The sequence below is a fragment of the Bufo bufo genome, chromosome 6 (genome assembly GCF_905171765.1).
Source record: "Bufo bufo chromosome 6, aBufBuf1.1, whole genome shotgun sequence".
NCBI lineage: Eukaryota > Metazoa > Chordata > Amphibia > Anura > Bufonidae > Bufo > Bufo bufo.
In genome coordinates this window covers 57,305,982-57,321,750 of record NC_053394.1, presented here as the reverse complement: position 1 = coordinate 57,321,750, position 15,769 = coordinate 57,305,982, and the positions used below count along the sequence as shown (strand labels likewise).

At 42.9% G+C, this 15,769-nt stretch overlaps 1 protein-coding gene across 1 annotated transcript in view; it reads right to left on the bottom strand.

Moving 5' to 3' along the window:
* The window catches only part of ADGRA1 (adhesion G protein-coupled receptor A1), a 926,644-nt gene extending 912,277 nt beyond the window's left edge, over positions 1–14,367 (bottom strand). Inside the window, exon 1 of the mRNA XM_040434818.1 lies at positions 13,915–14,367. Coding sequence (XP_040290752.1) covers positions 13,915–14,147 — 233 coding nt within the window. The 5' untranslated portion in view covers positions 14,148–14,367. The remainder of the gene's footprint in view (positions 1–13,914) is intronic.
* Between the last annotated feature and the right edge of the window lie 1,402 nt (positions 14,368–15,769).

Sequence of the window (15,769 nt, the reverse complement as noted above, 5' to 3'; positions counted from 1 at the left end):
CTTATTACTGGCACGTGATGGGGGGCTTATTACTGGCACGTGATGGGGACTCTTGTTACTGGCACGTGATGGGGGCTTATTACTGGCACATTGGGGGGCTCTTGTTACTGGCAGTGGCACGTTATTGAGGGCACTTATTACTGGCACATTATTGGTGGGCACTATAGCGGCATCTACTGAGGCCACAAAGAAGGGGTGTTTTATATGGGGGGCTCTGTACAGTAGCATTTTATACTGGGACACATTATGGTGGGTACTATGGAGAAGGGGAGACAGGCGTACTATGGAGTCATCTACGGGGGGCACTAAGAAGGGGTATTTTATACTTGCAAATTATGGGGGAGACTGAGGGCATCTACTGGGGCACGATATATGGGGCATTTTATACTGGTACATTATGGGGGGCACTAGCAGGAAGGGGGGAGAGGAGCACTATGGAGGCATTTATTGGGGCACTATATAGGTTTTTTTTATACTGGCACATTATGGGGGACATTAGCTCAACTGGGGGCATAAGGGGGTATGTTTTGCACATTATAAGGAGAATTATTTCTACTGGGGGGCAATATGGTGGGTTTTATTACTCCCCCATGGTATGACCCCCTAGTAGCAGCACCATCCTCTCTCTGCTCTGCTATCCCTCTGCCCCTTCTCCAAATCCTTATTATGAAATCTTTCTCATTAGGATAAAACACAACATCAGCTCCGCCGAGCCCCCCAGCCAAGTGTTGAAGTGGCGTCCGAGATCCCCAAGGGCCAAGCCAAGTAACTGTAAGTGTTCATGTGAAATATGTTTATTTTATATATGTACACTCCTGTGAGAGGCGGGGAGGGAGATCTGTGGATGACACTGTTATAGGGAGGGAGATCTGTGGATGACACTGTTATGGAGGGGGAAATGGGGATGACACTGTCAGGGAGGGGGAAATGGGGATGACACTGTCATGGGGTGGATCTGTGGATGACACATATAGCATAAGAAGCTATATACGGTACGTGGCATCCACAGATCCCCCTCATAGCAGTGTCATCCACAGATCCCCCTCTCTATAAAAGTGTCATCCACAGACAGCTGGACTTTTCTTCCCTGTTGCGGTTTTAGGTATTGGGTAAAGTATTGCAGCATTTCTAAGCATACTTGTGTAAATGTATCGTTGTTATAGCTGCCCCCCCTACTTTTGTCCTGGCCCCCAGTGTGCCCTCCCAAAATTTGAAAGCTAGAGACGCCACTGACTCTCCCCTAAGCTATGTCTCTAGGGGCTCATTCAGACGGCCGTATGCTGTCAGCAAAAATGCGGATCCATTTTTTGGCGGATTAGATGCTGACCCATTCACTTCTATGGGGCCTTTTCTTCCATTGCACAGCTCATCAAAACAAATGAAACATGTCCTATACTTGTCAGTGAAAATCAGGACATGGCCCCATTGAAGTCTGTGGGTCAGCAAAAAAACTGAATGCAATCCGTTTTTTTGCGGACATGCTGAACTGTCCGCAAAAAAACGGATCCGCATTTTTGCGGACAGCATACGGCCGTCTGAATGAGCCCAAAATCTGAATTTTACCAGATGCTTAATTTAATTGAAAAGTAAGTCAATGTATGTTTGTTTCCCTTTATGTCTTTGCGCTTCATTGTAACTGGATTCATTGTTTTAGTAAATTTGCTGACATTTTCGACCACTACTGACTGAGGAGACATTCTCATCCCCGTATCGTCTGCTTCCATTTGTTTCATACGTCCATTAAACCAACTGTGTTTTTCGAATTCCAGTCCTACTGTAGTGTCCCACTAGGTAAAGGTGGGCACTGCACAAAAGGGGTTAATGTGTCCTGATTGCATTTAATGTCATGTGTATGCATTTTCCTGTGTTAACTGGGTGTCAGGCCTATTAGGGTGCAGTTTAGCCTCCCAGACGTTAGAGGGAGCCAGAGAGCCCTAGATATATATAGGAAGGCCCAGGCAGGGGAGTGGTAGTTCATTCCAGGGGACTAGAGGAGTTACTTCGTCCACCTGAAGCTCCTGAGGCTAGGATTAGCTCAGTAGAGACACCCCAGTTGCAGGACAGCACCTCCTGGGAGAAACCCACAGTCAGGATCTTACCAGCAAAGATAAGTAACCCTGATGGGCAGATGCTATATAGGAAGCAGAGCAAGGATTTAATACGAGAGGAAGATATATATATACCAAGGATTTAAGCCACCATTTAGGCATCCGGGCCTTGGGATTGAAACCAGACAGGAGTTCTAGAAAGGACAGTGTACGCTATTTCTGAGGAAAGGTACAACCTGATTCTGAGTGCATTGTGGATTTACCCTCTGAGTATCTTGCATAATTACTACCTGCCATCGTGTGGAATAAAGCCTGCTTGTAAAGCTGTGATCTAAAGGACTGTGTTACCATCTTATTGTACAAAGTTGGACTGTTCAGTAAAGCAACGTTTGGTTCACTATACCACCTGTGTACCTCAATTATTCCAACTATAAATCGGTGTGCCACCGTTACAGGCACTGGCGTCACGAATCCAAAAGGGACCTTGCCCCAGGCACTCAAAATACCTGTAACATCCAGGGCACCTCATCCACCATCAGGCCTGGTCCCTACATACCGAGTGTGCCCCAGAGGAACTGTGTCAACCTCTCCTTCACTGCCGCATGCCTGCCCAGGGTTCTCCAATACAGTGAGCAACCCTCGCTTGCCCATAACCGTGACCTCGCTTCGCTATACCCTGCAGGTCTGGCGTGCTGCACTACAACCACTTTACTGAGCGCAGTATCTTATACAATTATCTTCCTTCATCTCCTAAGATTTACAGCAAGTGTTTTTTAAGTCTCTCGGGGGTTTTATGGAGATCCTACAGTTTAAATCTTGCATTTGAATACTATAACTTTATCGAATGATATCCCCTTCAGCCTAACAGGGATCAAGCAACGTTTCATGCTCATTCACTGCTCACTATAATTGTTTTACTAAACAAACTTGTAGACAGGGAATGGCCCCGGGGCCCATCTGAGATGATTTGCTGATTGCAGGAATGTTTTTTTTTTCTTCTTTATAATGAGCTAAAAGAAGAAATGAAGCATAATATTTCTTCATACTACAAGTGATTGGATCACTTCTTCATTTTCCTTACAGCTAGACAAGGCCCATAATGATTCCTTGAAGGATACAATCACCATTACAGACTTTGTTAAAGAGAAAAAAGTACTTCAAGAGAACTTGTCACCCTCCTTCAAGAGAACTTGTCACCCTCCTGCCTTCCTCTGTTAGTCCTCCTAGAAATGTATGAATACATTGACAATTGGGTGTTACTATTCCTCTTGTCAAAGAGCCATGTCCCTACACAGTCTGGCTCTGTATGTACTATGCAGGGACGCATCCCAACTGTTAGGCCTAGTTCACATGAATGTTTTTTTTGCGAGTGTACGGGCCAATTTTTTGTGTTCCGTATACGGTCCCTATACGGAACCATTCATTTCAATGGTTCCGCAAAAAAAACTGAATGTGTTCCGTATGCATTCTGTTTCCGTATTTCTGTTTTTCCGTTCCGTTGAAAGATAGAACATGTCCTATATTTGGCCGCAAATCACGTTCCGTGGCTCCATTAAAGTCAATGGGTCCGCAAAAAAAACGGAACACATACAGAAATGCATCCGTATGTGTTCTGTATCCGTTCCGTTTTTTCTGAACCATCTATTGAAAATGTTATGCCCAGCCCAATTTTTTCAATGTAATTACTGTATACTGTATATGCCATACGGAAAAACGGAAAGGAAACGGAAACACAACGGAACTCAAAAACGGAACAACGGATCCGTGAAAAATGGACCGCAAAAAACTATAAAAGCCATACGTTCGTGTGAACTAGGCCTTAATATATTCATAACTTTCTTGGAGCAGGAACAGAGGATAGTCTGGAGCATCTTTCCAGAAGCTCTGCTCTCTCTGCAACTGCCACATCCTCTGCACTTTGACAGGACCAGACAGTGAAGGCTCAGCTCTCTCAGCCCCCATTGCTCCTAGAGGCTCATTTGCATATATTAAAACATCATTTTTCTCAGTAATGCAGACACATATGAACATGGGACCAACACAGATGACTTCAGCTGCCATGTAACAGGTCAGCCAGTGTCATAGGTACAAATCTGCTGACAGATGTCCTTAAGGGCTCATGCACACGAACGTATTTTCTTTCTGTCTCTGTCCTGTTTTTTTTTGCGGACCGCATGCGGAACCATTCATTTCAATGGGTCCGCAAAAAAAACGGAAGTTACTCCGTGAGCATTGCATTTTCGTATGTCCGTTCCACAAAACAATAGAACATGTCCTATTATTGTCCAAATTATGGACAAGGATGGGACTGTTCTATTAGGGGCCAGCTGATCCGTAAAAAAAACAAATGCACAAGGACGTCATCTGTATTTTCTGCGGACTGCAAAATACATACGGTCGTGTCTTGTTCATGAGCCATAAAAGATCTCAGAATAAATGACCCTGCCTTGCCGTTTCTACAGATTAGTGGTCTCATAAAGACGACCCCTATACGCATGCCCCGAAAAGGGGATATGGACATCACAGAAGTGTATCAAGTGCGAGACTACATCTTCTATGAAGCAGATCAGTAAGCTGTATTGTAAGACTCCGTATGAGGGGCTTTTTGGTGATTCGCACATCAGTTTTCATTTTTCTAGCTAGTAGAATAAATGAGCGACTCAATTTATTAGGGTGGCAAAGACAATGTACAAACAAGAATGTGAAAAGGCACATTAGATGTAATAAATCAAACCTGTCAGCTGAATTTGGTGCATTCCCCTATTAAACAAATTTACATGAAAATTTTTGTTAAGTTTGGCCAAAAGGAGCAATGAAAAATATGGTGGATCCATAAATGAGACTAATGTATTTGCAAAGCAGAGCCCCCCACACCTCTCTGAAGTGACTGACAAGTATACGCAAGAGTCTGCGGCGGAAGGCGGGGGGGAGTGCTCTCTTCAGTGGGCTTAAAACTATGGGGGGAGTGCTCTCTTCAGTGGGCTTATAACTATGGGGGGAGTGCTCTCTTCTTGAATACAGTGGGCTTATAACTATGGGTCCGCTGTATACTTTAAGCGCTCATGTTAAATGTTGCAAAATTGCCAGATTTCAAGTCACCAGATAAAGTTCTGGGCAGATTTTAAAACGGTATGAATGGTGGGTTTTCCGAGATTTTAAAACTGATGAGCTATCCTCCAGATAGAGGATGGTGGAGGTCCCACACCTGGGACCCCTGCCGATCAGCTCTCACAGTAGCTTCTCACAGTTTTGCCCAGGCCAGTGATGTCGCGTTCTTTGGTCACGTGGCCTAGGCGCAGCTCAGCCCATTGAAGTTAATGGTGCTGAGCTGCGATACCAGCCGCTATACAATGGACAGCACTGGGCTTGGTGAGCTGATGGAGGATAGTTCCAAAATCCCTGAAAACCCCTTTAATCTCCGAATGCTGAAGAATTGCCTGAAATAAAATACAGGCTGTAACTCAGGATCAGTACAAAATAATTAATGAGATTAATTTACAAATGACTCACATTTCATTCAATATGTACAGTACCCCACCAATCACAAGACCAGGAGTCCTATGTTGACCATTTGCATAGAGTAGGTGTCGAGTATGAGCGCTGCCATTCCATTTAATCTCTATGGCCATCTACTAGACCACTGCTCTATTAAAACAGGGGCAAGGGACCCCCAGTTTCATAATCGGTTGGGTCACAGCAATGGGATGCTCACTGATCGGACACTTATCACCTATCCTTGAAATAACCCCTTTATATTGAAAGGGGTTTTCTGAGTGTTCAATACGATTGATCCATACTCAGGATAGGTCAGCAGTATTTGATTGCTGGGGGTGCGACACCCGGTAATCCCACTGAGTTTTACATAGATATGCCATTTCTGTGTCCATCAGAGCAACTGGGGAAGCAATAGTCTGCAGATACACTGAAAGTGAAAGCTACAGAGGAACAAATGTTGAATATTTTAATAAAGGCCACTTTGAAAAAAATTTTTTTTATCCCAAATGCGTAGAAAATAATATTAATAAAAAAAATTGTCCCCAAAGGTGTCCATAGCCTATAAGATTATGCAGCCTGATCCTGCAGTCATACGTACTTCCTTCCATCTATCCTCTACTTTATGCTGATCTACAAAATATATGTTCATTCATAAGAACTGATAGAAGAGAATATGGTTACAGGATCAGACATCACAGGGTTTGCTTGTGCTATGTAACCACAGAGTCACATACAGTAGGTCTGTATAGGAGGTTTGAAAACAAAAGAGAAGGAGATCATTAACCACTTAAGGACCACAGGTTTATACCCCTAGTGACCAGGCCCTTTTTTCCAAATCGGCACTCCACAACTTTAGCGGTTTATTGCTCGGTCATGCAACTTATCACCCAAATGAATTTTACCTCCTTTTCTTCTCACTAATAGAGCTTTCATTTGGTGGTATTTCATTGCTGCTGACATTTTAACTTTTTTTGTTATTAATCGAAATTTAACGATTTTTTTGCAAAAAAATGCCATTTTTTACTTTCAGTTGTAAAATTTTGCAAAAAAACGACATCCATATATACATTTTTCTCTAAATTTATTGTTCTACATGTCTTTGATAAAAAAAAAATGTTTGGGTAAAAAAAAAATGGTTTGGGTAAAAGTTATAGCATTTACAAACTATGGTACAAAAATGTGAATTTCCGCTTTTTGAAGCAGCTCTGACTTTCTGAGCACCTGTCATGTTTCCTGAGGTTCTACAATGGCCAGACAGTACAAACACCCCGCAAATGACCCCATTTCGGAAAGTAGACACCCTAAGGTATTCGCTGATGGGCATAGTGAGTTCATAGAACTTTTTATTTTTTGTCACAAGTTAGCGGAAAATTATGATTTTTTTTTTTTCTTACAAAGTCTCATATTCCACTAACTTGTGACAAAAAATAAAAACTTCCATGAACTCACTATGCCTATCACGAAATACCTTGGGGTGTCTTCTTTCCAAAACGGGGTCACTTGTGGGGTAGTTATACTGCACTGGCATTTTAGGGGCCCAAATGCGTGCGAAGTAGTTTGAAATCAAAATCTGTAAAATATGGCCTGTGAAATCCGAAAGGTGCTCTTTGGAATTTGGGCCCCTTTGCCCACCTAGGCTGCAAAAAAGTGTCACACATGTGGTATTGCCGTACTCAGGAGAAGTTGGGCAATGTGTTTTGGGGTGTCATTTTACATATACCCATGCTGGGTGAGAGAAATATCTTGGCAAAAGACAACTTTTCCCATTTTTTTATACAAAGTTGGCATTTGACCAAGATATTTATCTCACCCAGCATGGGTGTATGTAAAATGACACCCCAAAACACATTGCCCAACTTCTCCTGAGTACGGCGATACCACATGTGTGACACTTTTTTGCAGCCTAGGTGGGCAAAGGGGCCCACATTCCAAAGAGCACCTTTAGGATTTCACCGGCCATTTTTTACAGATTCTGATTTCAAACTACTTACCACACATTAGGGCCCCTAGAATGCCAGGGGAGTATAACTACCCCACAAGTGACCCCATTTTGGAAAGAAGACACCCCAAGGTATTCCGTGAGGGGCATGGCAAGTTCCTCGAATTTTTTATTTTTTGTCACAAGTTAGCGGAAAATGATGATTTTTTTTTTTTTTTTCTTACAAAGTCTCATATTCCACTAACTTGTGACAAAAAATAAAAACTTCCATGAACTCACTATGCCCATCACGAAATACCTGGGGGTGTCTTCTTTCCAAAATGGGGTCACTTGTGGGGTAGTTATACTGCCCTGGCATTTTCCAGGGGCCCGAATGCGTGAGAAGTAGTTTGAAATCAAAATCTGTAAAAAATGGCCGGTGAAATCTGAAAGGTGCTCTTTGGAATGTGGGCCCCTTTGCCCACCTAGGCTGCAAAAAAGTGTCACACATCTGGTATCCCCGTACTCAGGAGAAGTTGGGCAATGTGTTTTGGGGTGTCTTTTTACATATACTCATGCTGGGTGAGAGAAATATCTCGGCAAAAGACAACTTTTCCCATTTTTTTATACAAAGTTGGCATTTGACCAAGATATTTATCTCAGCCAGCATGGGTATATGTAAAATGACACCCCAAAACACATTGCCCAACTTCTCCTGAGTACGGCGATACCAGATGTGTGACACTTTTTTGCAGCCTAGATGCGCAAAGGGGCCCACATTCCTTTTATGAGGGCATTTTTAGACATTTGGATCCCAGACTTCTTCTCACGCTTTAGGGCCCCTAAAATGCCAGGGCAGTATAAATACCCCACATGTGACCCCATTTTGGAAAGAAGACACCCCAAGGTATTCAATGAGGGGCATGGCGAGTTCATAGAAAAATAATTTTTTTGGCACAAGTTAGCGGAAATTGATACATGTGTCCGTGGATCCGTAAAAAACATACGTACATCTGAATGCAGCCTTACAGGGGGGTGATCAATGACAGGGGGGTGATCAATGACAGGGGGGTGATCAGGGAGTCTATATGGGGTGATCACCCCCCTGTAAGGCTCCATTCAGACGTCTGTATGTGTTTTGCGGATCCGATCCATGTATCCGTGGATCCGTAAAAAACATACGGACATCTGAATGCAGCCTTACAGGGGAGTGATCAATGACAGGGGGGTGATCAATGACAGGGGGGTGATCAGGGAGTCTATATGGGGTGATCACCCCCCTGTCATTGATCACCCCCCTATAAGGCTCCATTCAGATGTCCGTATGTGTTTTGCGGATCCGATCCATGTATCTTTGGATCCGTAAAAAACATACGGACATCTGAATAGAGCCTTACAGGGGGGTGATCAATGACAGGAGGGTGATCAGGGAGTCTATATGGGGTGATTACCCCCCTGTAAGGCTCAATTCAGACGTCTGTATGTGTTTTGCGGATCCGATCCATGTATCCGTGGATCCGTAAAAAACATACGGACATCTGAATGCAGCCTTACAGGGGGGTGATCAATGACAGGGGGGTGATCAATGACAGGGGGGTGATCAATGACAGGGGGGTGATCAGAGGTGATCAGGGGTGAATAAGGGGTTAATAAGTGACAGGGGGGTGCCTGTGTGCGCGCGTTCACAGGAAATCTCGCGTCTCGCGAGATGACGCCAATTGGCGTTAGTGTGACCCGGGAGAGCCGCCGCGATGACGCCTTTCGGCGTTAGCGTGGCGGCAAGTGGTTAATCAATGCTATCACTGCTAGAGCTAAACACTAATAACACCTCCCTCGTGTATAACTATCAGTGACTGACAGCTATCTCTGTATACACACTTACACAGAAAATGCTAATAATCACTTATAACACCTCCCCATGTACAGCTCTCAGTGACTGACAGCTATCTCTGTATACACACTTACACAGAGAATGGTATCAGTCACTGATAACACCTCTCCTGTGTACAACTATGAGTGACTGACAGCTATCTATGTATACACACTTACACACAGAGTGCTATCCATCACTGATAATGCCTCCCCCATGTACAGCTATCAGTGACTGGCAGCTATCTCTGCATACACACTTACACAGAGAATGCTATCAATCACTGACAACACCTCCCTGTGTACAATTATCACTGACTGACAGCTATCTCTGTATACAAATTTACACAGAGAATGCTATAAATCATTGATAACACCTCCCTTGTACAACAATCAGTGAATGACAGCTATCTATGTATACACACTTACACAGAGAATTCTATCGATCACTGAAAACACATACTCATAGACAACTATCAGTGAATGACAGCTATCTCTGTATATACACTTTCCCAGAGAATGCTCTTTATCACTGATAACACCTCATCACACCTCCACATCTCTCTCTGCATACACACTTACAAAGAGAATTCTATCAATGACTAATATGATAACACCTCCCCTGTGTACATCTATGAGTGACTGACATCTATCTCTGTATACACACTTACAAAGATAATTCTATCAAATACTGATAACACCTCCCCTGAGTACATCTATGAGTGACTGTAAGTCACTGATAGTTGTACACAGGGAGGTGTTATCAGTGATTCATAGAATTCTCTTTGTAAGTGTGTATACAGAGAGAGATGTCAGTCACTGTTAATTGTGCATGGGGGAGGTGTTATCAGTGATTGTTAGCATTCTATGTGTCAGTGTGTGTACAGAGATAGCTTTTAGTCACTGATAGCTGTACACAGGGGAGGTGTTATCAGTGATTAATAGCATTCTCTGTGTAAGTGTGTATACAGAGATAGATGTCAGTCACTGATAGTTGTACATGGGGAGGTGTTATCAGTGATTGATAGCATTCTCTGTGTAAGTATGTATACAGAGATAGCTGTCAGTCACTGATAGCCGTACACAGGGGAGGTGCTACCAGTGATTAATAGCATTTTCTGTGTAATTGTGTATACATACATAGCTGTCAATCACTGATAGTTGTAAATGAGGAGGTGTTATCAGTGATTAATAGCATTCTCTGTGTAACTGTATATACATAGATAGCTGTCAGTCAGTGATAGTTGGATATGAGGTGCTATCAGTGATAAAGAGCATTCTCTGTGAAAGTGTATATACAGAGATAGCTGTCAGTCACTGATAGTTGTCTATAAGGAGGTGTTATCAATGATTTATAGAATTCCATGTGTAAGTGTGTATATAGAAATAGCTGTCAGTCACTGATAGACATATATTGGGGTGGTGTTATCCGTGATTGATAGCATTCTCTGTGTAATTGTGTATACATACATAGCTGTCAGTCACTGATAGTTGTATATGAGGAGGTGTTATCAGTGATTAATAGCATTCTCTGTGTAAATGTATATACAAAGATAGCTGTCAGTCACTGGAAGATGTACATGGGGAGGGGTTATCAGTGATTGATAGCATTCCCTGTGTTTCTGTATACAGAGATATCTGTAAGTCACTGATAGTTGTACATGGGGAGGTGTTATCAGTGATTTATAGCATTCTTTGTGTCAATATGCATTCAGAGGTAGCTGTCAGTCATTGATAGCTGTACATGGGGGTGGGGGGTGTACAGCTATCAGTGACTGACAGATTCCTCTGTATACATACTGTCACTGGTAAAACCTCCCCTGTGTACAACAATCACTGACTGACAGCTATTTGTGTATACACAGTTATTCCTCATTCAAACATCAGTGTTTTGGTCAGTGATTTCTATCAGTGATTGTGAGCCAAAAACAGGATTGGAGCATCCACAGATATAAGGTATAAGGGACAGATCTGCACCTGTTCTGTGTTTAGATGCACAGATGTTTTTGGCTCAGTGATTGAAATCACTGACCAAAACACTGACGTGTGAATTAGGGATAACACAGGAAATTGTATTAATCACTGATAACACCTTCCCTGTGTACAACTTACTGGCAGCTATCTCGGTGTACACACTTACACAGGGAATGCTATCAATCACTAATAACACCTCCCCCGTGTACAACTATCAGTGACTGACAGCTATCTCTGTATACACACTTACAAAGAGAATGCTATCAATCACTGATAACACCTCCCCTGTGTACAGCTATAAATAACTGACAGCTATCTGTATACACACTTACGCAGAGAATGGTATCAGTCACTGATAACACCTCCCCTGCGTAATCCTATCAGTGACTGACAGCTATCTCTGTATACACACTTACACAGAGAATAGTATCAGTCACTGACAACACCTCCCCTGTGTACAGCTATCAGTGACTGTCAACTATCTCTGTATACACACTTACACATACAATTCTATCAATCACTGATAACACCTCCTCATATACAACTATCAGTGACTGACAGCTATCTCTGTATACACACTTACACAGGGAATACTATCAATCACTGATAACACCTCCTCATATACAACTATCAGTGACTGACAGCTATCTCTGTATACACACTTACACAGGGAATGCTATCAATCACTGATAACACCTCCTCATATACAACTATCAGTGACTGAGAGCTATCTCTGTATACACACTTACACAGAGAATGCTATCAATCACTGATAACACCTCCCCCGTAAACAGCTATAAGTGACTGACAGCTATCTCTGTACACACACTTACACATACAATTCTATCAATCACTGATAACACCTCCTCATATACAACTATCAGTGACTGTCAGCTATCTCTGTATACACACTTACACATACAATTCTATCAATCACTGATAACACCTCCTCATATACAACTATCAGTGACTGACAGCTATCTCTGTACACACACTTACACAGAGAATGCAATCAATCACTGATAACACCTCCCCGATGTACATATATCAATGACTGACAGCTATCTCTGTATAAAGACAATGATATCAGTCTGTTCAGCATCTCCTGCTCTATGTTTTCTATAGATTGCACTGCATTTCATGGTGACATGTCCTATTTAAGAGGATAGGATTTAGATTGATGAAGCAATCATTTTCCATTATCCCTTATGTTATTTATATATATTTTTTAAATGATTTCTAATAGGATAATATTAATAGAGAACTGAAAATCTATGTTAACCTAGAACATGTTACCATTATAATGAATTTTCTTGTAATTACTACAACTCATACTAGCCATATCTGATAAGTTTGCAGCTGTTTGTTCTACAATATAAAGATCTGACCATGAAGAGCCCGCTGAAGGGAATCGCTAAATGCTGCATGTTGGGACTTCTGGTGGCAGACAGCATTTATAGTAGGGGAGGAGGATATTATTCCTTATGATACACATCACAAACTCTGCAGAACCTCCATTAAAAGAAAAAAATAGAGAGAAACATCCTTTCCACCATTGATTGACTCATGAAACTTCCTCATCCTTTCCAAGGTCTGCAGCTGGAGTACTGGACTGTATAATACATCCTCCAGCTGCTGACGAACCTCTTTTTTTTTTTATCTAGAGAAGGAAACCTAAATGTGAATCAGTCAGTGGCAGGTACAGGAGAAGAAACTTCTCACAAAAGTAATCTGTGACAGTCTGCTGCTGCAGTAAGAGATAAGCAGAGTGCATGTAGCGCCGCTTATCTCTGCATAATTATCAAGTTCTGGCATCAGAATGTGATGTTTAAAGTTTATGGCAGACGTGTCAATAACTTTTTATAGTGATTTGACACGTAGTTACAAAGTTACATGTTGAAAAAAGACAAGTCCTATAAGTTCAACCAAGGGATGGTGGGGGATGTGAATTTTAGAAAAAGGTGAGTGAGACTCAAATTTCTACACATTTTCATAAGCATTAGGGCTCATTCAGACGGCCGTATGCTGTCCTCAAAAAAATACTGAATGCTATCTGTTTTTTTGCGGATCCGCAAAAAAAACGGATAGCATTCAGTATTTTTGCGGACCCATAGACTACAATGGGGCCATGTCCTGATTTTCACGGACAAGTATAGGACATGTTTCATTTGTTTTGCGGAACCGTGGAATAGAAAAGGGCCCCATAGAAGTGAATGGGTCAGCATTTAATCCGCAAAAAAACGGATCCGCATTTTTGCGGATAGCATACGGCCGTCTGAATGAGCCCCTTTAATGTCATTTACTTTTAAGAATTCATCTAAGCCTTTTTCTTTAAATGACGACAAACAGTAACTGTGTGGAACTAAAAGTCCTGCAATGCCCCAGGAGCTGTCAGCATAACTTGTAGTGGTGATGCCTGCTGGGACTTGTAGTGCTCCTGCATAGTGGAACTTGTAGTTACGAATGAATTCCGAATGATCTGCTGCGATTCTCGAATCTGTCCAACAGAATTCTCCCACTTCTACCCCTTCAAGCAATTTCATTAGCACCATTGCCGCATGCAGAACACAAGAAAGCAGACACTTTAGTCGCCAGCCTATGGGTACTCACAGGGCCACGGTTTTGTTGGGCAGTAACGTAGGTTGTAGCGTCTCCACTAGCTCCCCTCCATTGCACACCACCTTGATGTGGATGAGTTTCTGTCGCCCCAGTCCCTTGGAGCGCTCCGCGGTGCACAGGCAGCTGTCAGTCACGAGGTCCGGACAGATCCTGCTGGCAAGCAAGTTGCCTGGAAGGGCTAAAGCCAGGAAGCGGCAGACCCAAAGCAGATGCGTGCAATCCATGTTAGGACATCTTCAGTGCTCAAAGTTTCCAGATTTTTTTTAATTTTTGATTATTATTATCTGCCATTTAAAAAGTTGTCATAAGTCATATCTGCAGCGCCCAGAGCTGTCTGGGAATATAAGCAGGACATAATGTAGTAATAATAATGTCACTCCGATCAGCTGTCAGGGAGACAAGGCGTCTGCAAGCTAAAGTTTATCAGAACTTACAATAGTGCTGGGCGAAAGTTGTAAAGGAATAAGTGTGATAGGCTATGGCTGTCAGAAGCCCACTCCAACCCTCACCCACCTCCTCCCCCTCTCCATCCCTGTGTCCAGCCCACTCACTTCTATATCATTGGTCCCTCCAGTGTATTCACAGCTATCACACGGGCTCTGACCGCAGCACAATGGGATTGTATCACATCATCCATCAGAGCTCCGTATATCCTAGGACATAGTAACTCTTACAGGACTAGTAACCATCTGTCTGACATTAGAATAGCTGCACATTTATACTCGTGGGATTTACTGAACTTTTGTGCAGTTTTATACATTTATTATAGTATGTTTTATGTTTATTTATGTCACTAAGCGCATTTCTTTGTAAGTAGTGGGTGCAATGACAGGGAGCGGCGATTGTGCCGTCTTCCCCCCCCCTCCCCATCATTGTACTTCTCAGATGCCGCGTTCATCACGGCATAGATATGACAGTAATAACACAGTGTAAAATTAAAAAAAGAAATAAATGAAATCACACTTACCTCATCCATTTCTGGTGACAGGCCGGCCGTCGCCATCTTGAAATCTTGCGCGGCCCACGATGACGTCATCACGTCAGCTGGCATGGTAACGTCATATGTCACTGCGCATGGCATCATCGCGCGAGATCTTCAATCAAGATGTCGGCGGCCGGCCCGTCGCGAGCAAATGGATGAGTTAAGGGTCCATTCACACATCCGTAGCGTATTGCGGATGCGCAATACACCCGGCCGGCACCCCCATAGAAATGCCTATTCTTGTCCGCAATTGCGGACAAGAATAGAACATGCTCTATTTTTTTTCGGGAGCCGCGGGCCGGAAGATCCGGAAATGCAGATGCGGAGAGCACATAGTGTGCTCTCCGCATTCATTCCGTCTCAATAGAGAATGAATGGGTCCGCACTCGTTTCGCAAGAGGTGTAGCAGAGCCGACTGTGTTTGCCTGCTAGAATTTATGCCAAAGCCTGCTGGTAACCAAGCTAAAGTTGGAAGATTGTTCCCCGAAGCAAGTTTATTCAAGTAAAGCTGTTATTAACTTTAATACAAGTCTAGACTCATTTCTTTTCATTGTCTTCTTCATCAACTACACCTGTTTGCTTTGCTTCGCACGACCACGCCTGGGATTCCAGGATATCCAGCTAGGAGCACTGTGACATGTGCACAGCCACATCTAAAGGGAGATTATAGGCTACCCTTACACCACATTGGCATTACTACACCTGGCTACCACTATCACCATCTACTTAGGTGGACTAAGCAGAGGTCAGAATCCAGGAAATCCAATAAACAGACACAGTGGAATGCTTCAGTGGGAGTCAAGAGGTACAACAACCATGCTTGTCGCTTGGGCACTTCATGATGAGTGAAGCTGCCTTAAATAC